The sequence below is a fragment of the Gadus macrocephalus genome, chromosome 6 (assembly GCF_031168955.1).
Source record: "Gadus macrocephalus chromosome 6, ASM3116895v1".
Classification (NCBI taxonomy): Eukaryota; Metazoa; Chordata; class Actinopteri; order Gadiformes; family Gadidae; genus Gadus; species Gadus macrocephalus.
Genome location: NC_082387.1, coordinates 27,738,063 through 27,762,915, shown reverse-complemented (window position 1 = coordinate 27,762,915; position 24,853 = coordinate 27,738,063). Strand labels below are relative to the sequence as shown.

At 48.5% G+C, this 24,853-nt stretch overlaps 3 protein-coding genes across 5 annotated transcripts; all 3 read right to left on the bottom strand.

The window, feature by feature from the left end:
• Positions 1 to 1,749: 1,749 nt before the first annotated feature.
• oscp1b (organic solute carrier partner 1b) lies at positions 1,750 to 14,095 on the bottom strand. Of its 3 annotated transcripts, XM_060055318.1 has the most exons (13): positions 13,910 to 14,095; positions 12,235 to 12,371; positions 10,919 to 11,724; positions 10,493 to 10,534; positions 10,031 to 10,185; positions 8,707 to 8,874; positions 6,112 to 6,192; positions 5,874 to 5,977; positions 5,557 to 5,685; positions 5,164 to 5,233; positions 4,626 to 4,765; positions 4,439 to 4,502; positions 1,750 to 2,682 (listed from the first exon to the last, which is right to left on the bottom strand). In XM_060055318.1, the coding sequence occupies exons 3-13, from the start codon at positions 11,028 to 11,030 to the stop codon at positions 2,563 to 2,565; spliced, it is 1,185 nt and encodes a 394-aa protein (XP_059911301.1). In that variant the 5' UTR covers positions 11,031 to 11,724; positions 12,235 to 12,371; positions 13,910 to 14,095; the 3' UTR covers positions 1,750 to 2,562. The 3 variants fall into 3 exon arrangements, with proteins under 3 accessions (XP_059911301.1, XP_059911299.1, XP_059911300.1); XM_060055316.1 differs by lacking the exon at positions 10,493 to 10,534 and having other exon boundaries at positions 13,910 to 14,094; XM_060055317.1 differs by lacking the exon at positions 10,493 to 10,534 and having other exon boundaries at positions 12,235 to 12,352; positions 13,910 to 14,094.
• On the bottom strand, positions 11,626 to 12,346 carry LOC132459619 (cornifelin-like). The gene is made up of 3 exons (XM_060054265.1): positions 12,235 to 12,346; positions 11,977 to 12,113; positions 11,626 to 11,724 (listed from the first exon to the last, which is right to left on the bottom strand). Exons 1-3 carry the CDS (start codon positions 12,344 to 12,346, stop codon positions 11,626 to 11,628), a joined length of 348 nt encoding a protein of 115 aa, XP_059910248.1.
• Positions 14,096 to 14,228: 133 nt separating the features above from the next.
• mrps15 (mitochondrial ribosomal protein S15) lies at positions 14,229 to 24,836 on the bottom strand. Its single transcript, XM_060055320.1, has 8 exons — positions 24,702 to 24,836; positions 19,180 to 19,242; positions 18,446 to 18,521; positions 17,914 to 17,962; positions 17,748 to 17,832; positions 17,609 to 17,667; positions 15,334 to 15,525; positions 14,229 to 14,512 (listed from the first exon to the last, which is right to left on the bottom strand). The coding sequence occupies exons 1-8, from the start codon at positions 24,820 to 24,822 to the stop codon at positions 14,417 to 14,419; spliced, it is 741 nt and encodes a 246-aa protein (XP_059911303.1). The 5' UTR covers positions 24,823 to 24,836; the 3' UTR covers positions 14,229 to 14,416.
• Positions 24,837 to 24,853: the final 17 nt, after the last annotated feature.

The window sequence follows — 24,853 nt, the reverse complement described above, 5'->3', positions numbered from 1 at the left end:
GTGGATTTTTACACGTATGCTTTAGAAACATGGTTGGCGATTGTTTAGTTTTTAAGGCATACCAATGCCATATTACCATACCGACCAAGCTCACCATACCTCCACGTACGGAAGACTTGTATTTCTCAAAATACACTGTAATCTGCCCTTGGCAGTCTACGGTCATACGGTCCTAGCGTTGGTCATACTGTCGGTCACAAGGTAACACGGTCATACTGTCGGTCATACAGTCATACTGTCGGTCATACAGTCATACTGTCGGTCAAACGGTCATACTGACAATCATACGGTCATACTGTGGGGTCTATCTGCGTCCCGCAAGGCGGAGGCGTAACTTGTAGTAGGCGTAACTTGTAGTAGGAGGCGTGTCTTGTACTTTTCTAAATCGCAGTCCACGCGAGATCTTTTCGCGGTAAAAAAGTATTGGAAATCACGGTTCACACATTACGCAAGCTCTTCCTTGAAGTCGAAGTCTGAAGTTAAGATATATATATATATATATAATGCTACGCCCACCCTTCAAGCGTTTTATTATTTCGCTCGGTCGTTGGAGGAAAACATGGACGCCACCCGGAAAGCTGTTGTCGCGGTAGCATTGGCAGAGGACCAAGCGCTTCAAAATAAGTAGGCTATAGGCCATAGGCAGTGATAGGTATTGCAGTAATACGAGTGATTGAAATTGCCATTTAAACCACCAAAGTAGTCCAAGCACAATGAAAACAGTTCATACTTCAAGTCACACTGGGCACAACCATCTTGAATTCTGTCTCGGAATTTTGCTCGGTCATGAGATGTTTGAGGTCCGAGTTGCGGTCATTTATGTAGCCGCGCACCACTGCAGATCACTTCTGCGATTTAGAAAAGTTCTAGACACGCCTCCTACTTCCGCGATTTAGAAAAGTACAAGACACGCATCCTACTACAAGTCACGCCTGTCTTGCAGGACGCAGATGGATACTATAGAGTGGCGAAGTCACGCCCCTTCCGGTAGGGCTCATGGGACCTATGAGATCGAAAAATATGAATGGGTGTCAATGGAGAGAAAATAATTATTTTCTGGTCCCAGTCTTTATATGCCCTGGATTACACATATGTTGTTTGTGGATTTAAATGATAATTTTTCATGCAAAGAAAACTAAAAATGTTCGTGAAGAAGTTTGATAATTTTAGGTTTTATGTGAGGCCGCTTTGTGAACAACAGCTCTTCGCTGCTCTCGACGCATATGATATACGTCACCACACCCGCCCTTGGAACTCGGCACAGAGATGGCGATCTCTCTGCCCCACTTCACCGCTTTTTCCAAGGGGAGGATAAAGGCATCGAAAGAGGTGAAAACCATTATAAATCGGGGCACGTGCAGAGTTTCAGTTATGCCGATGGGAAGATTGTCGGTCTTCTCCACGCCAGTCACAGGGAGCGTGACGTCACATACGAGCCGTGTAGTTTTTCTCGTGGTGTTTTCTCTACAGCCTTTATCTGAACAATTGCACAATAAACGGTCGAACTCTTTGCATGAAAAATTATCATTTAAATCCACAAACAACATATGTGTAATCCAGGTCATATAAAGACTGGGACCAGAAAATAAATATTTTCTCTCCATTGACACCCATTCATATTTTTCGATCTCATAGGTCCCATGAGCCCTACCGGAAGGGGCGTGACTTCGCCACTCTATTGCATACTGTCGGACAGGGTCAAAGTTCATAGCAATAAAGTAGCTCTACAAATGAATATGTACAAAGATACAATGTAAGGATCTATTTATTGCAATAAGTTCATTCCTCGCCAGAATAATGACGGTTATTACTTAGCTTGAGTAGTTTGTATAATACAATTTGTCAACCTTCTTTTAAAATTATTAGCGTTGCCTTTAAGACTACATACACTACTAGAAGGGCGCCCCCTAGTGGAATCTATTTTATTACATCACACAATGAGCTTATGACCAATGAAGAAGCATCCATTATGTTAAAAAGTGGACTAATTAAGTTTTCTGTCTGTTATTTACAAATAAATTGTTTTCAGCACCCGATGTTAAATACCTGGGACCACAAGAGGCGTACGTAAAACATATCAGCTATGGGAAAAGTGGTAGGTTACCCTGGAGTTGACCCCGTTTACCGAGGATAATGATCTTAATGTCGTTAATTCTTCTGCTGGGAGGATCAATCATTTGCATTGCTATAGCAACCCCCCCTGGGTTCCACTGACCAGGATAACCTTCCAGTTATAACATCCACACTCAAAACCTATTATGGGATGTATCGTTCACCTTTGAAATGGATATCAAATATTGGCCGTCCTCAAGACCCAATGGCAGCAAGACTCGCTCTAAAGACAGCCCGGAGTCGACCCTGGAGCCTGGTGGCCTCAGTGAAGGGCCTCCCCCCGGGACCCCCTGGAGCCTCCCCCCGGGACCCCCTGGAGCCTCCCCCCGGGACCCCCTGGAGCCTCCCCCCGGGACCCCCTGGAGCCTCCCCCCGGGACCCCCTGGAGCCTCCCTCCGGGACCCCCTACCCTACAGGACGCCCTACAGCAGCCCGGTCCCGACCCCAGCGTTACATCATGTCCATCATGGCCAGCAAGTCGTCCCCCTTGCTGCAGGCTCTGGGGGCTGGGTCGCCCTGCTCAGAAAACTCCCCCATGATCCTTGAGAGAGTTGCGTCGCTCTGCTGGTCCTGCAACAGGGAGGAAGGGTTAGGGGTCAGTCTATAGTCTACCTGTAGGGTTAGGGGTCAGGGGTCAGTCTATAGTCTACCTCTAGGGTCAGGGGTCAGTCTATAGTCTACCTGTAGGGTCAGGGGTCAGTCTATAGTCTACCTGTAGGGTCAGGGGTCAGTCTATAGTCTACCTGTAGGGTCAGGGGTCAGTCTATAGTCTACCTGTAGGGTCAGGGGTCAGTCTATAGTCTACCTGTAGGGTCAGGGGTCAGTCTATAGTCTACCAGTAGGGTTAGGGGTCAGTCTATAGTCTACCTGTAGGGTCAGGGGTCAGTCTATAGTCTACCTGTAGGGTCAGGGGTCAGTCTATAGTCTACCTGTAGGGTTAGGGGTCAGTCTATAGTCTACCTGTAGGGTTAGGGGTCAGGGGTCAGTCTATAGTCTACCTGTAGGGTCAGGGGTCAGTCTATAGTCTACCTGTAGGGTCAGGGGTCAGTCTATAGTCTATCTGTAGGGTCAGGGGTCAGTCTATAGTCTACCTGTAGGGTTAGGGGTCAGTCTATAGTCTACCTGTAGGGTTAGGGGTCAGTCTATAGTCTACCTGTAGGGTCAGGGGTCAGTCTATAGTCTACCTGTAGGGTCAGGGGTCAGTCTATAGTCTACCTGTAGGGTCAGGGGTCAGTCTATAGTCTACCTGTAGGGTTAGGGGTCAGTCTATAGTCTACCTGTAGGGTTAGGGGTCAGTCTATAGTCTACCTGTAGGGTCAGGGGTCAGTCTATAGTCTACCTGTAGGGTTAGGGGTCAGTCTATAGTCTACCTGTAGGGTCAGGGGTCAGTCTATAGTCTACCTGTAGGGTTAGGGGTCAGTCTATAGTCTACCTGTAGGGTCAGGGGTCAGTCTATAGTCTACCTGTGGGGTCAGACTATAGTCTACCTGTAGGGTCAGGGGTCAGTCTATAGTCTACCTGTAGGGTTAGGGGTCAGTCTATAGTCTACCTGTAGGGTCAGGGGTCAGTCTATAGTTTACCTGTAGGGTCAGGGGTCAGTCTATAGTCTACCTGTAGGGTCAGGGGTCAGTCTATAGTCTACCTGTAGGGTTAGGGTTAGGGGGTGTGGGGGAGAGGGGGGTTAGGGGTTAGGGGGTGTGGGGGAGAGGGGGGTTAGGGTTAGGGGGTGTGGGGGAGAGGGGGGTTAGGGGTTAGGGGGTGTGGGGGAGAGGGGGGTTAGGGGTTAGGGGGTGTGGGGGAGAGGGGGGTTAGGGGTTAGGGGGTGTGGGGGAGAGGGGGGTTAGGGGTTAGGGTTAGGGGGTGTGGGGGGTTAGGGGTTAGGGGGTGTGGGGGAGAGGGGGGTTAGGGGTTAGGGGGTTTGGGGGAGAGGGGGGTTAGGGTTAGGGGGTTTGGGGGAGAGGGGGGTTAGGGTTAGGGGGTGTGGGGGAGAGGGGGGTTAGGGGTTAGGGGGTGTGGGGGAGAGGGGGGTTAGGGTTAGGGGGTGTGGGGGAGAGGGGGGTTAGGGGTTAGGGGGTGTGGGGGAGAGGGGGGTTAGGGGTTAGGGGGTGTGGGGGAGAGGGGGGTTAGGGGTTAGGGGGTGTGGGGGAGAGGGGGGTTAGGGTTAGGGGGTGTGGGGGGTTAGGGGTTAGGGGGTTTGGGGGAGAGGGGGGTTAGGGGGTTTGGGGGAGAGGGGGGTTAGGGTTAGGGGGTGTGGGGGGTTAGGGGGTTTGGGGGAGAGGGGGGTTAGGGTTAGGGGGTGTGGGTTAGGGTTAGGGTTAGGCTGTACCTTGGTAGCTTGTATGTTCAGCACTCCGTATGAAAGCTCGTCCGGTCGGGACATCAGAGCCTCCCTGGGAAGACGTGCACGTTATTCATCACATCAGAATCAGAATCAGAAAGGATTTAATCAAACATTAATAAAAATTGATAAGAGCCAATCAGAGACCAAGAACAACAAAAGATCTCTGTCTTACTCCTCTTCCTCGTCTGTTGCGAAGAGGTTGACCCTGAAGCCGCTGTCAGCGCTGCCTGGTTTCTGGCCCTCAAGGCCTCCCATGAGCCGAGCTAGCATGTTGAGCTCCTCTTTAGCTAGCGGGTTGGGGGTTGTGTTCACCTGGAACATAGCACAGCGCTAGGCTAGTCCTTCACCTGGAACATAGCACAGCGCTAGGCTAGTCCTTCACCTGGAACATAGCACAGCGCTAGGCTAGTCTGTTAACGTGGAACATAGCACAGCGCTAGGCTAGTCTGTTAACGTGGAACATAGCACAGCGCTAGGCTAGTCCTTCACCTGGAACATAGCACAGCGCTAGGCTAGTCTGTTAACGTGGAACATAGCACAGCGCTAAGCTAGTCCTCCACCTGGAACATAGCACAGCGCTAGGCTAGTCTGTTGACGTGGAACATAGCACAGCGCTAGGCTAGTCTGTTGATGGTAGGGCTAAGCTCAGCTTAGTGCTATCTCTGTGGGAGTGCTATTGCAGGGTTAGCATCTAGCTCAGCGTCACTGACCTTGGTGTTCTGAGCGGAGTTCTTAGAGGTTCCCGACATGTGGGTCTCCACCGGACGACTCACACTGTACCTAACACACACACACACACACACACACACACACACACACACACACACACACACACACACACACACACACACACACACACACACACACACACACACACACACACACACACACACACACACACACACGATGTATCCCAAGGAGGAGCTCAGCTTGAGGGTGTGGGGGTGAGGGTGTCATTGCGTGAGGGGGTGGAGGAGGTGAGGGGGTGGGTCATGGTGTGAGGGTGAGTCATGGTGTGAGGGTGAGTCATGGTGTGAGGGTGAGTCATGGTGTCATGTGACCGTGTCCTGGTTCCTGTGTAGGGGTGGAGGAGGTGGTCCTACATGTTGGTGCCCAGCTTGATGACACGGTCTCCAAACATCTCCAGGGAGCCCGGCCGCAGAGCGCTGCTGTAGGTCCCTCCGCTCTGGAACTGAAACCGCCTCGACTCCTCCCCGTTACAGCGGAACAGCCTGGACCAATCAAAGAGCAGCTCAACGTCCTGGACCAATCACAAACCTGTGTGTGTGTGTGTGTGTGTGTGTGTGTGTGTGTGTGTGTGTGTGTGTGTGTGTGTGTGTGTGTGTGTGTGTGTGTGTGTGTGTGTGTGTGTGTGTGTGTGTGTGTGTGTGTGTGTGTGTGTGTGTGTGTGTGTGTGTACCTGATCAAACTGGGGACTTGTGTTCCATGTGGTACCGGTCCGCTGGTCGGGAGGACGAAGCGTCCGTTGGAGTTCTGGACCTTGTCCTTGAGGAAGATGGACACCTAAAGGGAAGCATGAGACATAGAGATATAGAGATATACTATAGACACACATACACACACACACACTATGTGTTGTAAACATAACTCAATAAATCAAGAAATAACATACTGCATCTATAAATTCTATATATTACCCTGATGTGCATGTCTTGGAAGAAGATGAGCAGAGTTTGTCTGATGAGCTGGAACTCTCCACTGGACAGGGGAGTGTAGATCTGGACAGAATGAGACAGGGTTAGGGTTAGGGTTAGGGTCAGGGTCAGGGTTAGGGTTAGGGTTAGGGTCAGGGTTAGGGTCAGGGACGCTGGGTCAGTATGAGAGGGTTAGGACAAGGGCTGTTTCCCAAAGTGAAGGCTGCAGCCTTGCTAGGACGCGTCCTTGCTAGTCGCGTCCTATGGAGATGAGCCTAGAGTGCTAGATCGAGTGCTTCCTAGCGTTTGTAACGTCGGACTTTGGGAACGACTTGGTAGTGTGGAAGCGCTTCCGCTTCCGCTTTTTAATACTGCGTGTCCGCTTGTAAACACATGTGCGCTTATGAATAAAACATGGCAGCAATCAATATTTATTTGACTTTTGTCTGTTATGAATGCGGTCATGTCTCCTTCGCATGGAGCCTCTTTGGGGAAGTCACAAAAGCTTTGTTGTGGTTGATCGAATTGTCTTTATTAAAAGGAAAATCCATTCAATTTTTATAAAACTAAGTGAAATTGTCTGAGAACTTAATTCATGCATCACATTTACAGTACGGTTGATTACGCAGGGGGAAAAAGACAAAGAAAGATGATAAACGTGTATTTATTTGGATATATTATTTAACTGATCTGATTCATTCATTCATATATGCCTACAATCTACCAGTGCTTTGAACACATAAGTATATCATATAAAATACAATTAAATACGTTCATTAAAAATTACAAACATTGCAAATGATCGGTTGTGCATTAATTGTACAACATTGGATAGTGGCACTATCCCTCCCACCGGTAAACAAATGTTTGTGCGCCACCCTAAGGCGCACAAAAGCCTCCGTTTGCTGGGCTGACCCTAAAAAAAACGATTCAACACAAACATAAATGGCAAGCGTCTTTGGGTACCGAGAAAAGCGCTATATAAAACCTATGTATTATTATTATTATTATAAATAGGTATACATAAATAATGTAATCTTGTGAGCGAGTAAATTGACATTGGTGACAGTGGTGTTTAACACCAGCTACGTCCATGCAAAATATAGCAACGTATCATTAAGTTGCAAAAACGTTTGAAAAGTGGCACAGGTCTTTAGGCTTGATTATTTGCATTAACATGATGAATCTATAAAAAGCAATACGGCACAAAATATTTCTGAAAACTAATATAACTTCACTTCGCTTGAACGTGTACTGCTCTGTCATTTTCAAGAACCCGCCCAGTGAACGCAGAGGATTGTGGGTAGTTTTGGCTCGTCTAGGATGCAGCGATGCATCCTTGAAAAATCTCAAAAACAAAGGACGCAAAAATGGCGCGGCTTTCGAGTGTCCTCAACATTGGAACAGTGCTTGTCGGCGTTCTATGACGTAGCGTCCTTAAAAGGGCGGCCGTTGAGCATGCTTCCTTGACATTGGGAAACAGCCAAGGTTAGGTACCTCTATGCAGGGCTCCAGACTAACTTTTTCCTTGGGTGCACTGGTGCGCCTACATTTTTCATTTGGGTGCACCAGCACGTATTTATGGTGCACCCAAGTTGTGAGTTGTTGAGGGGGGGGGGGGCGTTGGACCGTGCCTGCCTTGCGCTGAGTTGTTGACGGGGGCGGGGGGGCAGCTGCACCGGTTGCACCGTCGATATTTACACCACAGATTAATAATATTTTGACCATTAAATAAATGCCGAATCTGTATCTCTCATATAGAATATCGTCAGACAATGCCAAGGGATCGGTTTTGTCCCGAAAAACCCTCTGTCTCCGGAGAGACGCCTGTACGATAAGTGCGCCGAGCTCCATGGGAACACCCACAAATGGTGACGCCATTATCGGAGGAGGGGCTAGGAAGCTGCGCACGCCGATATAAGTAGCCGATCTCCGGGTAGACTCGCTGAAAAGCTGCTCCCGACCAGGTTTGGTTGCGAGCGCAAGTCACCATGGTGATACAGCGACGCTTCAAGAGATCGACTTTCATGGTACAGCTAACCCAGGCTTTCAGCTCAACATACCTTGCTAACCCTCTAATCGAGCTTCGTAGTACAGGCCCCTGGATTGGGCTTCGCGGGTTTGTTTACCGGCGTTGCCATTGTTACCGGTCTTGCGTGTTCCAACGGTTTATTAGGTATCTAATAAATCGCTGTCTAATCAATACTTCATTCACTGCCTCTTCCGTGGTCATTACAATATTATGAATAGACTGCTCTGTAAAAAAATAAATAATACTAATTATACCAGATACATTTTCAGTCGCACCGGTGCGCCCAAATAAAATATTTGGTCGCACTACTCCAAATTCTAGGCGCATGTGCGCCCAAATTAGGCGCACTCTGGAGCTCTGCCTCTATGAGCTGGTGGTAGGGTTAAGGTAGGGTTCAGTACCTCTATGAGCTGGCGGTAGGGTTACGGTAGGGTTCAGTACCTCTATGAGCTGGCAGTAGGTCGGTAGGGTTCAGTACCTCTATGAGCTGGCGGTAGGGTTACGGTAGGGTTCAGTACCTCTATGAGCTGGCAGTAGGTCGGTAGGGTTACGGTAGGGTTCAGTACCTCTATCAGCTGGCGGTAGGTGTCGTCCACCTGGCTCAGGATGGGCGGAGCCTCCTTCACCAGGTCCTTGATGGCGTCCATGTGGTTGAAGGAGACCAGCAGCAAGTCTTTGGGCCGCGGGCAGAGCAGCACCTGGTACTTACAGGCCATGGTCATCAGGTCGTAGAGCTGGGGGAGGGGGGAGAGAGGGTGAGTCAGGGGTCATCAGGTCGTAGAGCTGGGGGAGGGGGGAGAGGGGAGAGAGGGTGAGTCAGGGGTCATCAGGTCGTAGAGCTGGGGGAGGGGGGAGAGAGGGGATAGAGGGGGGAGAGGGTGAGTCAGGGGTAATCAGGTAGTAGAGCTGGGGGAGGGGGGAGAGAGGGTGAGTCAGGGGTCATCAGGTCGTAGAGCTGGGGGAGGGGGGGAGATAGGGGAGAGAGGGGGGAGAGGGTGAGTCAGGGGTCATCAGGTCGTTGAGCTGGGGGAGGGGGGGAGGGTGAGTCAGGGGTCATCAGGTCGTACAGCTGGGGGAGGGGGGGGAAGGGGGAGAGAGGGAGAGTCAGGGGTCATCAGGTCGTAGAGCTGGGGGAGGGGGGCAGAGAGGGTGAGTCAGGGGTCATCAGGTTGGAGAGCTGGGGGAGGGGGGGAGAGAGGGTGAGTCAGGGGTCATCAGGTCGTACAGCTGGGGGAGGGGGGGAGAGAGGGTGAGTCAGGGTCATCAGGTCGTACAGCTGGGGGAGGGGGGGAGAGAGGGTGAGTCAGGGGTCATCAGGTTGTAGAGCTGGGGGAGGGGGGGAGAGAGGGTGAGTCAGGGGTCATCAGGTCGTACAGCTGGGGGAGGGGGGGGAAGGGGGAGAGAGGGTGAGTCAGGGGTCATCAGGTTGTAGAGCTGAGGGAGGGGGGAGGGGGGGAGAGAGGGTGAGTCAGGGGTCATCAGGTCGTAGAGCTCAGGGAGGGGGGAGAGAGTCCCAGGCAATCTAGCTTGTCCATGCTAGCTGTATGCAAGGAATATTTAAAGCTAAGCTAGGTACCTTGTACATGCTACCTGCATGCTAGGTGCTATGTTTTGAGCTAGGCTAGGTACGCTCTTAATGCTACCTGTATGCTAGGTGCTATGTTTAGAGCTAGGCTAGGTACCTTGTCCATGCTACCTGTGTGCTAGGTGCTATGTTTGGAGCTAGGCTAGGTACTTTGACATGCTACCTGTGTGCTAGGTGCTATGTTTGGAGCTAGGCTAGGTACGCTCTTGCTACTTGTATGCTAGGTGCTATGTTTAGAGCTAGGCTAGGTACCTTGTCCATGCTACCTGTGTGCTAGGTGCTATGTTTGGAGCTAGGCTAGGTACCTTGTCCATGCTGGCCTGGTTGAGCCTCATGATGGAGGCGTGGGCCAGCCGGTCGAACACCGTGCGCAGGGCCTTCTTGGAGTACAGCTCCTGGGGCTTGAACAGCTCTTCCAGGAACTTCTTGTTGAACATGGTGGTGATGATGTCGTTCATCACTGCACATGGAGACGGAGTGAGCCAGGGGTTACCCAGAAGCCCTTGCTATCGCAGTGGCTAGTAAGCAGCGATCTAAGGCCGGCCCCCCAAGCCTCTGTCCCGCGGCCCTAGGAAGCAGCAGCCCTGCCCCCCCCCCCCGGCCCCACAAGGACGTTACACACCACCCACCATGTGTGCCCCTCCGCCCCCGTTACACCTCACCCACCATGGGGCCACCAGGGACCGTTACACCTCACCCACCATGGTCCCTCTGGTTCTAGGCCCAAAGCAACAGCTGAGACTAGGGAGCCAGAGAAGCCATACTACCTCTCCTTCTGTCCTTCTCTATCCAGTCAGCTTCGGACGAGACTTTATAGTCAAAGGAGACAAACTTCGTCAGGTTGTCCTGGTAACCAGGGGATGGTTAACACATGAACTGGGATGGCTCCATCATTTATGGTTCATTCATTGTGAATCAAATCCAAGGTTACAATAATTGGTTAATAATGCAATAGCCTCTTGGATATTTGTGCTTTGAACCAATTACGACAAGCCTTTAATTAATGAACGATCGTCCACCTGCAGGTGAATATTATACATCTTCAAGACAGGTTAATACGTCCTACTGAAGGGAAGTGAACACGTGAACTCCAACACATGAGGACCGGGTACTGAAGAGAGGTGATCGTGATGCTGGGTACCGGGTACAGAGAAGAGAACACATGAACTACATCACGTGATGACGTCAAGTACCTTTGCGGGCCTTGTCGGGCGGGATGCTCTGCGCGCGGAGCCGCTGGTCCAGGATGTAGAGCATCTCCCCGCCGAGCCCGAGGAAGAGCAGCGGGAGGGTCCGCGACGACATCGAGCCCTAACTAACCTAAACCTAGTTAACTACCGACACACGGGGTCTACTACCAATACACCGGGGTTAACTACAAATACTCGGTGTGTTACTCTCAATAATCTGTGCGTTGCTCTCAATATTCGTTGAGTACCGGTTGTACGGCTCAGGGGGCGGTCAGCGTTTTCTTGTTGCCAGGCCACGGATCCAACAGCCAATCAGATCCATGTATATAAATACCCAGGGTAGACGGAGAGCGCCAACAGCCAATCAGATCTATGTATATACGAGGACGGGCAATCAGCCAATCAGAGGTGAGTATAAAGCGACGTGGGGTATCACCGGTTTAACGGTAAACGGTTTATCGGTTAATGAATTTCTGATCAATAACGTAAACAGTGAACCTGTCCTAAAACAGTTCGGTTCAATCATGTGTTTCCTCCATATGTTCTTGAAAAAGAATTATCGCACACATTTTCACTACATGATCAACAGTAAACAACGTTTAATTAACAATTTTAATGTAGAATAAATGCAATGAAATGGATGAACACAGCAGACAGGAGAGATAAGAGATAATTGTATAGAAATAACTTTATAGAGATAACTTTATAGATCAAACGTCTCCGTTCCTGCTGCGCATCTCTCGCGCCATCCTGCACACCTCGAGCCAACCACAGCACGACGTCATCAGCGCGTCATTCAGGATGCTACCCTGTAGGGTCACACAGCCAATTGGTCAATTGACTTAAAGAGAATTCAAGAACAGATATAAGCTGCGAATGGGGCTGATAACGGATCATAGGTGACTGAGATATAGGGAACTTAACCTGAATTAAATTGAAATTGGACCGTAACTATTGATTACTATCGATCTATCATCATACTATGAAAACATGTGTTGGTCTTAACTCACACTACGTGAACGCCTGTATTGGTCATGTGTTCTCAGGTGGACTGTAGTTACCTGGATACCATAGGTGAGTCTCATGTGTGTCCTCATAGCGGTCATCCCTCCGGGGACGATGCCCAGGCAGAAGCCCTCTCCGTAGCGGTGGCCGGTGTAGCAGCCGAGCGCCAGCGGGCACAGGCAGCCCAGACAGCCTGAGGAACACGGACACCTTCTACAATGTCCCCACTCCTCACACCTCTCCTACTGGACTGGGTGGTTCTGTGTGTGCGTGTGTCCGAGCACGTGTGTGCGTGTGCGTGTGTGTGCGCTTACAGATGGGCATGTCGTTGAAGCAGGAGCAGAGGCCGGAGCTCCAGGCTCCGGTCTGGACGTTGGTCCCGTAGGAGCTGGCCCCCGGCTGCTGGCTCACCACCGGGTTGGACATGTTCACCTGCTTCATAGACACACATCTGATCCCACCTGGTTTACAGCTGCATCACACACACCACAGCTTAAAGATACGTCAAGGGTTAGAACTAGTTAGGACGTACCAACTAGGGCTGGGATAAACGATTATTTTTTAAACGATTAATCTAGCGATTATTTTTTCGATGCATCTATTCATCTAACGATTCATTTTTTCAGTCCGATTCGATTTCGATTTGATTCGATTCTCTCCCCATTAATTGACTAATAGCAATTTATACATGTTGATTTACATATCTGAATGAAAAAAATATGAATTCCTTAACATTTCAATACATGTGTATTGCCTTTAAATTCCAAAATAAAAGTGCAAAGCAATGCATTCTTAGAATTCTACGGTGCTCGGTCATCTGCAGCTGCTACCGGGTGGCGCCTCTTCAGGTGCTGGTGAATTGCCGTGGTGCTAGAATGGAAAGTCATCTCCATTTTGCAAAGACGACATATCACGGAATCGTTTCCTTTCACATTAAAGAATTCCCATACTTTAGAGGAACGAGTGCGTGGCGCCTTGCACTTATGAAAGTCTGAGGAGCCACTCGCGTTGCAACTACGCTCCGGCGCCGCCCATCTTTTTTTTCTTTTTTTTTAATCGACGCGCATTTTTCGCGTCGACGTAATTCATGCGTCAACGTCATCGATTACGTCGACGCGTCGTCCCAGACCTAGTACCAACCAGTAACTACTTTTAATTTGATGATTTATAAAACATCGAACTACGTATGATGTACTAATCCGCTAGTACTCCGTAATGATCGAACAAACCCCTTCAGTAATTAGTTATGATTCACCAATCCTTGTTATGATGTACCAAACCTCAAATAAGTAATAAATGGAAACTAACAAAACATGTAATAATATTGATCGAGTGGTTGTCCTTTAAAAGGATTGCTCAGTCTAGACGGTTTGTTTGCAAGAACGGACAAAGGATGTGAACTATACAAAGTGTTACCAAAAGATAACCCCAAGGCCAGCTACTTACATCCTAGTGTTAACTACTGACGAGACTATAGTCAATGGAAAATAGTGCATGATTTAACCTACCAAACCACCTACCTTACTACCTAACCAACCACCTACCCAACCAACTACCTAAATACCTACCCAACTACCTAACCAACAAACTACCTTACTACCTAACCAACTACCCAACTACCAAACCAACCACCTACCCAACCAACTACCTTACTACCTAACCAACTACCTACCCAACTACCTAACCAACCACCTACCTCGGTAACTAAAGCTGCCCTCCCAATCTTTATTTCAGAGACTTCTTCATTGCTTGTGAAAGTGTTTCTCCCGTGTTGCATTACAAATTGAAATATTACTATTATTACTATGATTATTAAATTGCTAGCCATAGCCCATTTGAAGGTACCATAAACATTATTATTTGAATTACTATTTTAAATCGTTGGTCAAAACTAAAACTAGTGATCATTAAGGATGATTCAAGTTTAACAACCAGAACTACTATTAATAAGGCATAAATGAACACTGTTAGCTGAAAACCATAGCATACCTCAGAAAGTTGGAGTCTGAAGACGCTGGAAATGTGAAATGTTCAGAGGTGTTGATACGAGAAGAGAGGCTGAGATCAGCGAGTTAACCACAGGAAGCTGACGAACAGCAGAATCACAAGCTGCTCTCCAGAGCTGTGAGTTCACTGGTGACCAGAGAACTGAGACGGCGTGGTTAAGGGGAGCAACGCGTCATCAGGTGGTTTAAGGGAAACAACTTGTTGCGTAAAGTTTAATCTAGAGCGACCTCCGAGATACAACCGATTAGAACGAGAGCCTCAGATATTCCTCCTCATGAATAATCAGAACTCAACACTTGACTTCCTTTTAAATGCATTCTTTATTTAGTCTCATACAGTAAGTTATTTTCTGCGTGTGGAACAACGGGGAGAGAAGTGGAACCAGATGTTTGAAAAGGAAAGGAGGCAGGAGGAGTAAGGAGCCAAGGGTTTAGTGGACAGCCTCCTACTGAGGAGGAGAAGGAGAAGGATGAAGGATTGAGTTGAGTTCTACTGTGATGAGGAAGAGGAGAAGGAGCTGCTCGGTACTTCCTTCCTCAGTTTCAGTCTCAGGTCAGCTTTGTGTTTCTGCACCTCCTGGTAGACCTGAGAAGAGAAGCAGAGCCTCCTCAGAAACAGTCCCCACAGAGCCTCCTCAGAAACAGTCCCCACACAGAGCCTCCTCAGAAACAGTCCCCACAGAGCCTCCTCAGAAACAGTCCCCACACAGAGCCTCCTCAGAAACAGTCCCCACACAGAGCCTCCTCAGAAACAGTCCCCACGCAGAGCCTCCTCAGAAACAGTCCCCACACAGCCGCCTCAGAAACAGTCCCCACAGAGCCTCCTCAGAAACAGTCCCCACAGAGCCTCCTCAGAAACAGTCCCCACACAGAGCCTCCTCAGAAACAGTCCCCACACAGAGCCTCCTCAGAAACAGTCCCCACAGAGCCTCCTCAGAAACAGTCCCCACACAGAGCCTCCTCAGAAACAGTCCCCCCACAGAGCCTCCTCAGAAACAGTCCCCACACAGAGCCTCTTCAGAAACAGCCCGGTCCACACCCCGCTCATCTGGTGGATCAGTACCAGAGGTAGACCGTGAGGTGGACCAGAGGTAGACCGTGAGGTGGATCAGTACCAGAGGTAGACCGGGAGGTGGACCAGAGGTAGACCGTGAGGTGGACCAAAGGTAGGCCGTGAGGTGGACCAGTATCAGAGGTAGACCGTGAGGTGGACCAGTACCAGAGGTAGACCGTGAGGTGGACCAGAGGTAGACCGGGAGGTGGATCAGTACCAGAGGTAGACCGGGAGGTGGATCAGTACCAGAGGTGGCGTTAGGCAGAGTGAGCCGCGGTCGGGGGTGTGGAGGGGCGGGGGTGTGGAGGGGCGGGGCCTGGAGGCGTGGAGGGGCGGGGCCTGGAGGGACGTACCTTCATGCAGAGGGCCTTCTTGGCCAGCCAGCGGCGGGTGGCGGGCCGGTAGTACTCCGGGGGAAAGCTGTAGGAGATGTCCAGCAGGGTGCAGACCCTCTGGAAGGCCTCGTGGTTCACCAGACGAAGCCTCTTCAGAAGCTTCTTCCTCTGGTCCACCGCCAGCAGCATGTGCCTCTTATTGGCCTTATCCTAGAGAGAGAGCGAGAGAGCGAGAGAGAGAGAGAGAGAGAGGTGATTAAACAGGAGAAGGGGAGCAGGGGGAGGGAGGGAGATAGGAGAGGTGGAGGAACGAGTGAGGTAAGGAAAGAGGAGAGAAAAGAGGCTGAGAGGTCATGTAAATCACACCCGACCGATGGAAGATCATACCAATATTTATAATCATATAAAAAGTATCAGTACCATACTTCATACACAAAAAAGCAGATTGCCAAATACCAGACTACATGTGACAAAGAACCAGTGTGGGCGTGCTGAGTGGTGTGTGAGTGTGAGTGTGAGTTTGTGTGTGTGAGTGTGCGTGTGTGTGAGTTTGTGTGAGTGTGAGATCAACCTGGTGGGCGTACAGGATATCCTGTAGAACATACAAGAGTTGCATCGCAGCCAGCAGATGAGAGGCAATTGCAGTACTACAGTAGTCATAATAGTAGTATGTTGTATAGTAGTACTTCAATGGTCTACATTATTACATCAATGGTTCTGTAATAGTAATATCAACAAATAGTGACAGTGCAGGGGTCTCATTTATAACCGTTGCGTACGCACAAAACTGGGCTGAAAGTGGCGTACGTGACTTTCCACGCCAAGGTTGTGTTCTATAAAAAACTAACTTGATGGGAGAATGTGCGCAGCCCTAAGCAAACTCTGACCCATGCGTACGCATGGTTTGGAGGAAAAGGAGAGTTGGCAAAACAGATGGTGTGGTGGTGAACTGAAGTCAGACGGAATAATTGTAGAATGAGAAGAACGATTATGTTTCATCATCGCCCTTCATTCATCAACCCGTATCATGCGTTAAATCTATGTAATCAGAATAATTTAAGTAAACTGAGTTATTTCTCAGTTATAACTCCAGAAACATCTCCTTAGAATAGAAATAAAAAAAAATCTCTATATTTAATCCCGTCACTCCATACTGTCCACTGACGGCGCGACTGCATGGAATAAAGCATCTGTCCAACATGTGTCTATAACATAATATTTTTATGTGACACTGTAAACACATAATCAAATGTCAATTAAATCCCAAGTGTGGAAAACCAAGCCACATTCAAAATCGTTGTCCGTTACTCTTGATGCTTTTCATGACAAATCAGGCATTAAAAAGGGGTTATGTTCAAGAACATTTTACGTGGCTGATTACAAACTGATTATCCAAGGTGTTCTCGGTCAGTGTCGTAACCCTATAAATGCAGAGGTGAGCGCCATGGTAATGCTGTACCATATGGCACTTCTGGCGGACCATGCAAATGGCAGGATTCGGAGGGAGAGGGTCTTTAGGGACCATAACGATTTATTGGTAGGCTACATAAAAATATGTACCTTTGTGTCAGACGAGTCCACTTCTTTTTTAATCCTGGGACTGTGCGCTCCGTGCTACTGACAGAGTTCACTGCTGCAGCCACATGTTGCCACTCACTCTGCTTTTTGTTGTTGGCGATCCCAATCCCGTGACCGCCGAACAAAACTACCTTTCGGGCCTTCATCTCACCCACAAGTGTCTCCACTTCAACCTCTGTGAAATTTCGCTTTTTTGCTTTTCTCAGTACTTCTGCCATTGTTTCCGACAAGACATAATACTTGCATCTGAGTCTGTTTTATATGCAGATCGCATTCATGAGGTCATTTGCATTGACCATTTATGGTTAAAAAGGGGCGTGTACAGGGTGGAACGTGAGGCTGATTCAGCTGCGCACACTTGTAGGCACTATGTGATTTATAAAGCAAATATTGCGTACGGTGTGCGTACGCAGGGTTTTATAAATCTGAATATTTTTTGGCGCACGCAAAACTTGGCTTTTGGGCGTACGTACATTTTTTGTAGCGATCCCACGCACAGTTTTATAAATGAGACCCCAGGCCAGTAGTACAATCGGGGATAGAAAGTGCATCAGTAGTAGCACCCAGTAAAGTAGTAAATGATCTTACCAAGGTTAAATAAAGATAGCCAACTACTGTTAACACGCCATTCCCAACTCAACAATTCCTGAATTTCCTAAGCACCCTTTATCTTAAGACGTTGACCTTATCTTAAGAGGTTGAACTCATCACCGACCTTGTGGTGTTTCTGAAGGTGCTCCTTAAAGTTACGGATCCGTGCTGTCAGGACCGCGACTGGAAGAGAGGAGGAAACATCAAAATGGATCCCACACATGGATTCTTTATTCTTCTTTGTTAGAAAGCAGGAGCCTGACCTTTGACCTCGACAGAGCTCCGGTCATTCTCGTCCCGTCTGACTTTCTGAACCAACTGCTCCTTCTTCAGCCTCAGCTTGTCGCTCTGAGAAGGAGAGAAGCGAGGGATCAGCGTACTAGGAAGCAGTTAAACATGTTATTAAATGATTATTAAATATCCACTCACGTGGCAGGCCAACTCCAACGATATTAGTCTTCTAACAAGATCATCCGTTCTGTTACCAAACAGAAAAACACAAGTACACATTAATCTGGTCCTACACCACCCGACTGGTGCTACACCACCACCCTACTGGTGCTACACCACCACCCTACTGGTGCTACACCACCCTACTGGTGCTGCCCCACCACCCTACTGGTGCTGCCCCACCACCCTACTGGTGCTGCCCCACCACCCTACTGGTGCTGCACCATCACCCTACTGGTGCTGCACCATCACCCTACTGGTGCTGCACCATCACCCTACTGGTGCTGCACCATCACCCTACTGATGGTGCACCACAACCCTACTGGTACACCACCCTACTGGTGCTGCCCTACCACCCTACTGGTGCTGCACCCCGACGTTACTGGTGCTGCACCCCCACCCTACTGGTGCTGCACCCCCACCCTACTGGTGCTGCACCCCCCTATGGTGGGAGATGTCTCCTAGGGGGGATGAGGTGGGGGTGAGGTGGGGGTGAGGTGGGGGTTCCTACGTCTGAGCAGCGGGGACGGCGGCGTAGTCCATCCTCAGCAGGCTGGGCTGGAGGTCACTCAGCTGGCTCTCTGGGACTGGGAGGTCAGAGGTCACGGTGAGGAACAACAGTAGGTTAGGGTCAGAGGTCACAGTGAGGAACGACAGTAAGGTAGGGTTAAGGTCAGAGATCACAGTGAGGAACGACAGTAAGGTAGGGTTAAGGTCAGAGGTCACAGTGAGGAACAACAGTAAAGTGGGATATCAGGCTAGGTCACATAGGAGACTAGGGTAGGACACATAGAAGACTAGGGTAGGACACACAGGAGACTAGGGTAGGACACATAGGAGACTGGGTAGGACACATAGGAGACTAGGGAAGGACACACAGGAGACTAGGGTAGGACACATAGGAGACTAGGGTAGGACACACAGGAGACTAGGGTAGGACACATAGGAGACTAGGGTAGGACACATAGGAGACTAGGGTAGGACACACAGGAGACTAGGATAGGTCACATAGGAGACTAGGGAAGGACACATAGGAGACTAGGGTAGGACACATAGGAGACTAGGTTAGGACACACAGGAGACTAGGGAAGGACACATAGGAGACTAGGGTAGGACACATAGGAGACTAGGGTAGGACACATAGGAGACTAGGGTAGGACACATAGGAGACTAGGGTAGGACACACAGGAGACTAGGGTAGGACACATAGGAGACTAGGGAAGGACACATAGGAGACTAGGGTACCTGCTTTCCTCCTCAGTGCCCGGGCGTAGTGTCTCACCGGGGGGACGGGGGCGATCAGCACTCCTGAGGAGAGAGAGAGAGAAGATCACAAGGCTGCACAACAGACAGACAGACAGACAGACAGACAGACAGACAGGCAGGCAGACAGACAGACAGACAGACAGACAGACAGACAGACAGACAGACAGACAGACAGACAGACAGACAGACAGACAGACAGACAGACAGACAGACAGGCAGACAGACAGACAGACAGAGAATCACAAGGCTGTACAACAGACAGACAGAGAATGACAAGACTGTACGAGAGACAGAGAGAGAGAGAGAGAGAGAGAGAGAGAGGCCCACAAACAAACCAACTTTTTGACCAATGGGAATAAATCTCATTGAAATTGCAAACACTGAATTTAGTAAAAGCATTCTGCAGGTACACAGGACAACTACCAACAATGCCTGCAGAGCTGAATTAGGCCAGTATCCACTACCATTAAAAATCCCAAAACGCTACATCTAAAACCAGTGTTGTTGTGGTACTTTAGTTTAGAACACATTTTTTTTTAATGGTTGGAAACTAGGGGTGTGACGATACACTCAGCTCACGAGACGAGACGAGACACGATATTCGGTTCACGAGATCGAGACGAGATTTTAAGAAAACTACAATGACAAAATATATGACTGGACCAACAGACTTTTATTTAACCGAGTTGCACATGCATTTTGAAATGTTTTATTATAACTCTTAACATTCATGAAATTGAAACTAAAACTAAAATGTATAAAAGTTGAAGTAAAATAAATTAAATTAAATAATTCTCTTTTTTTTCTCAAGTGCAAACAATATTATGTGCAAAACCAAATCAAAGTTCTACTCCATCAATACAGAGTGCAAATAGTGCAAACAGATTCTGACCAAGTATGTCACTGACAACTAGGTATTGTCCGTGTCTTATCAGTCACTCTATTGCAGGGGTGTCAAACTCATTATAGCTCAGGGGCCACATGGAGGATAATCTATTCCCAAGTGGGCCGGACCGGTAAAAATATGGCATAATTAAGTAAAATTAAACATGCTGTGAGCACACCAAACACAGGTTTCCCATTTACTTCCGTGGAAAAAAAGGACGATGACCATTTTCCTTGGAAAACTCTGCACTCTGTGTCCACTTTTCATCTTTTTGACAGACATTTTGGGGCAATGAGAGTGCCAAAGCGCAAAATGTTGGAAGTATAAGGCAGAACGACAAGGTAGCTCCGGGCTAGCTGCACTACCTGTTTATACTTGCTCCCTGCTCAGCCCCGGTATAAAGTTTGCTTGCTTAACATAATTGCTATTGCGACTTTTAGTGGACACATTAAGAACAGCAGTTTCTTTCAATGAAAAATAGCAGATCATTTTACGTTACATTCCAAAGTGACTTCCAGTTACACACAATTGTCCAGTAGTTCAATGTACAACAAATTAATCAGTGCCAGTCAATGCAATCCATGTAATGCTAGGAAGGATTTATATTAAAAAAAATAATATTTTTTTTATAATTATTATTTTTTTTTTACAATACTGTACTTCACAAAATCATCTCGCGGGCCGGATTAAACCCGTTCGCGGGCCTGATCCGGCCCGCGGGCCGTACGTTTGACACCCCTGCTAGTCTACTGCCATTCATAATTTCCGCCGGGTACCCAAAATGCTGCCAAACAAATCATTTAAAAGTGGCGGGCTTCGACGGTAATACGGGTATTTTCCGACGTCATTCTGGCTGCCTATGGCTGCTTCCCCTGCTTCCCCTCCTTCTCCTCCTCTTCTTCTTTTCCTTCTCTTACGTAAGGTTCTGGCAGGCTAGACGTATCAAAGCCGCATTACTGCCCCTACAGGCCACAAATAGAAGTTTGGATAGCTCAGAAATCTCTCGAGACAGATTTTTAACGCGACGGGTAATATCGTCGAGTTTAATCTCGCGAGATCTCGTGGCACGAGATCTCGTCACACCCCTATTGGAAACAGAAATATATTGCTGGAATTTGGGCAGTAGGCTCAATGGTAATGCTGTGTGTGGATGCCGCTTAATAAGCATATGAAATGAACCCTTTCACTACTACTCCTGTGGGCTTAATATTCTGGCTGGATAGCTGTTGTAAAATATGTGGCATAAAGGCTTGTGTTTCATTTTTGTTAATGAATTGGCGTTGCACTTGTAATATTGTCGCAATAGGCTACCTTATTGAATCCGTTGAAGTTACGAAAGCATCCGGTGAAAATAACAATAACTGTGAACACTTGTTTTTGTGTCATGTGTGTGATGTGCAGTCTGGTTGCGGAGTGACATAAGGACAGATCTGATGGTGATGCTGCATTACTCCAGCTCTGCGGTAATGCAAAGTGGTGTGCGTGGGACATAAGGACAGATCTGATGGTGATGCTGCATTACTCCAGCTCTGCGGTAATGCAAAGTGGTGTGCGTGGGACATAAGGACAGATCTGATGGTGATGCTGCATTACTCTAGCTCTGCGGTAATGCAGAGTGGTGTGCGTGGGACATAAGGACAGATCTGATGGTGATGCTGCATTACTCCAGCTCTGCGGTAATGCAGAGTGGTGTGCGTGGGACATAAGGACAGATCTGATGGTGATGCTGCATTACTCCAGCTCTGCGGTAATGCAGAGTGGTGTGCGTGGGACATAAGGACAGATCTGATGGTGATGCTGCATTACTCCAGCTCTGCGGTAATGCAGAGTGGTGTGCGTGGGACATAAGGACAGATCTGATGGTGATGCTGCATTACTCCAGCTCTGCGGTAATGCAGAGTGGTGTGCGTGGGACATAAGGACAGATCTGATGGTGATGCTGCATTACTCCAGCTCTGCGGTAATGCAGAGTGGTGTGCGTGGGACATAAGGACAGATCTGATGGTGATGCTGCATTACTCCAGCTCTGCGGTAATGCAGAGTGGTGTGCGTGGGACATAAGGACAGATCTGATGGTGATGCTGCATTACTCCAGCTCTGCGGTAATGCAGAGTGGTGTGCGTGGGACATAAGGACAGATCTGATGGTGATGCTGCATTACTCCAGCTCTGCGGTAATGCAGAGTGGTGTGCGTGGGACATAAGGACAGATCTGATGGTGATGCTGCATTACTCCAGCTCTGCGGTAATGCAGAGTGGTGTGCGTGGGACATAAGGACAGATCTGATGGTGAGGCTGCATTACTCCAGCTCTGCGGTAATGCAGAGTGGTGTGCGTGGGACATAAGGACAGATCTGATGGTGATGCTGCATTACTCCAGCTCTGCGGTAATGCAGAGTGGTGTGCGTGGGACATAAGGACAGATCTGATGGTGATGCTGCATTACTCCAGCTCTGCGGTAATGCAGAGTGGTGTGCGTGGGACATAAGGACAGATCTGATGGTGATGCTGCATTACTCCAGCTCTGCGGTAATGCAGAGTGGTGTGCGTGGGACATAAGGACAGATCTGATGGTGAGGCTGCATTACTCTAGCTCTGCGGTAATGCAGAGTGGTGTGCGTGGGACATAAGGACAGATCTGATGGTGATGCTGCATTACTCCAGCTCTGCGGTAATGCAGAGTGGTGTGCGTGGGACATAAGGACAGATCTGATGGTGATGCTGCATTACTCCAGCTCTGCGGTAATGCAGAGTGGTGTGCGTGGGACATAAGGACAGATCTGATGGTGATGCTGCATTACTCCAGCTCTGCGGTAATGCAAAGTGGTGTGCGTGGGACATAAGGACAGATCTGATGGTGATGCTGCATTACTCCAGCTCTGCGGTAATGCAGAGTGGTGTGCGTGGGACATAAGGACAGATCTGATGGTGATGCTGCATTACTCCAGCTCTGCGGTAATGCAGAGTGGTGTGCGTGTGACATAAGGACAGATCTGATGGTGATGCTGCATTACTCCAGCTCTGCGGTAATGCAAAGTGGTGTGCGTGGGACATAAGGACAGATCTGATGGTGATGCTGCATTACTCCAGCTCTGCGGTAATGCAAAGTGGTGTGCGTGGGACATAAGGACAGATCTGATGGTGATGCTGCATTACTCCAGCTCTGCGGTAATGCAGAGTGGTGTGCGTGGGACATAAGGACAGATCTGATGGTGATGCTGCATTACTCCAGCTCTGCGGTAATGCAGAGTGGTGTGCGTGGGACATAAGGACAGATCTGATGGTGATGCTGCATTACTCCAGCTCTGCGGTAATGCAGAGTGGTGTGCGTGGGACATAAGGACAGATCTGATGGTGATGCTGCATTACTCCAGCTCTGCGGTAATGCAGAGTGGTGTGCGTGGGACATAAGGAGAGATCTGACGGTGATGCTGCATTACTCCAGCTCTGCGGTAATGCAGTGGTGTGCGTGTGCGCTGTTGTTGTTGCTGAAGACCAACTGTCTTGTTGTGGATGTTATGCAGTAGTGCATATTGGCCGTTGGCCGTTGGTGGAGTTCGTTACTGAAGGCCCTGACTTAAACCCCACGGTACGCTGCTGTCTAAAACAAAGTGACCACCACTCCTTGCAGCACAAAGCCCTGCAAAGCCAAGAGATGAACAGGAGTCCCCTCACTCAGCTGGTCCTGAGGCTCTGTCCACAGACAGGTTCCCCCTCTGCTCAGCCCCAGGACCAGCCTGAGAACATATCAATTAGACTCAACCAAATTATAACACATCAGAAACCAACCTACCTCACCCATTGGAACACTGAAACATACACACACACAGAGCAAAATGCAGTGTTATTTGGCCCAGTAAACAGACAGTACACTGTGGCCCCCTACCTGACCACACTGACTGATTTTAGCAAATTCGGCCAAAAACACCCACATTTTATAAACTCCCATGTAGACCAACTAGAAATATTAACAGGGAAGAGAAAAGAGAACGCCGTCCTCACAGGACAGTTTATTTCAGCTTGCCACAAAATGAGAGAATGACATTCTACACCAGGCCTCACTGTGTTATTTTAGGGATTATTCGTAACCTATGATGTGTTTTATGTAGCTTCTCTTTACATTCATTTAATTTTACCATTATTTCTATATGTACGTGCATCTGTATGTGATTTTATATTGTTATATCTACATATTGTTCTGACGTTCTCTTATACATAATATGTTAATACGGTTATGCTTTGGCAACACTGTTTGATTTACCACAATAGTCATGCCAATAAAGCTATTTGAATTTGAGAGAGAGCATCACAAGGCTGTACAACAGATACATACAATACATGGAGAACAGGTCGACTTTAATCACTAGAAGTGTCTCTTATAGTGATTATCTAATGCATCTACACCATTAGATTAATTATCTTATCTTAATGTAGTGATCACTTCATCAGCGACAGTATCATAGTTACACCAGAACTGGTTCATTTCCCTGCCTTACTTTACGCCTCCGTTTGCAAGTTAAATGTTGATGAATGGATGATGCATAGATGATGTATGGAGGATGTATTTATGATGTATAGATGATGCACAGATGATAGCCTCCTCTTGGTGCTCTCACCGTGGGATCCTCCTGACGTTCCTCCCGTCACAGCTGACGTCCATTTCTGCGTCCTCTTGCTCAACGCGCCGAACTCCCTAACAACTAAAGACGAACATCTGAATAACGTCCTCAGAGCCATACTAGTGATAATGGACCTGAGACAGAGATAG

Excerpts from the sequence above, each read along its gene's own strand:
- oscp1b (XM_060055318.1), bottom strand. The coding sequence starts at position 11,030 with ATGTCGTCGCGGACCCTCCCGCTGCTCTTCCTCGGGCTCGGCGGGGAG. Across the intron at positions 10,535-10,918 it reads GCCCGACAAGGCCCGCAAAG|TCTCGTCCGAAGCTGACTGG; the intron begins GTACTTGACGTC and ends TTGACTATAAAG. Across the intron at positions 6,193-8,706 it reads CCTACCGCCAGCTGATAGAG|ATCTACACTCCCCTGTCCAG; the intron begins GTACTGAACCCT and ends CATTCTGTCCAG.
- LOC132459619 (XM_060054265.1), bottom strand. The coding sequence starts at position 12,346 with ATGTCCAACCCGGTGGTGAGCCAGCAGCCGGGGGCCAGCTCCTACGGG. Across the intron at positions 12,114-12,234 it reads CTTCAACGACATGCCCATCT|GCTGTCTGGGCTGCCTGTGC; the intron begins GTAAGCGCACAC and ends CGTGTTCCTCAG. Across the intron at positions 11,725-11,976 it reads GACTCACCTATGGTATCCAG|GGTAGCATCCTGAATGACGC; the intron begins GTAACTACAGTC and ends GTGACCCTACAG.
- mrps15 (XM_060055320.1), bottom strand. The coding sequence starts at position 24,822 with ATGGCTCTGAGGACGTTATTCAGATGTTCGTCTTTAGTTGTTAGGGAG. Across the intron at positions 19,243-24,701 it reads AACGTCAGGAGGATCCCACG|GAGTGCTGATCGCCCCCGTC; the intron begins GTGAGAGCACCA and ends CTCTCTCCTCAG. Across the intron at positions 17,833-17,913 it reads CGTTGGAGTTGGCCTGCCAC|AGCGACAAGCTGAGGCTGAA; the intron begins GTGAGTGGATAT and ends TCTCCTTCTCAG.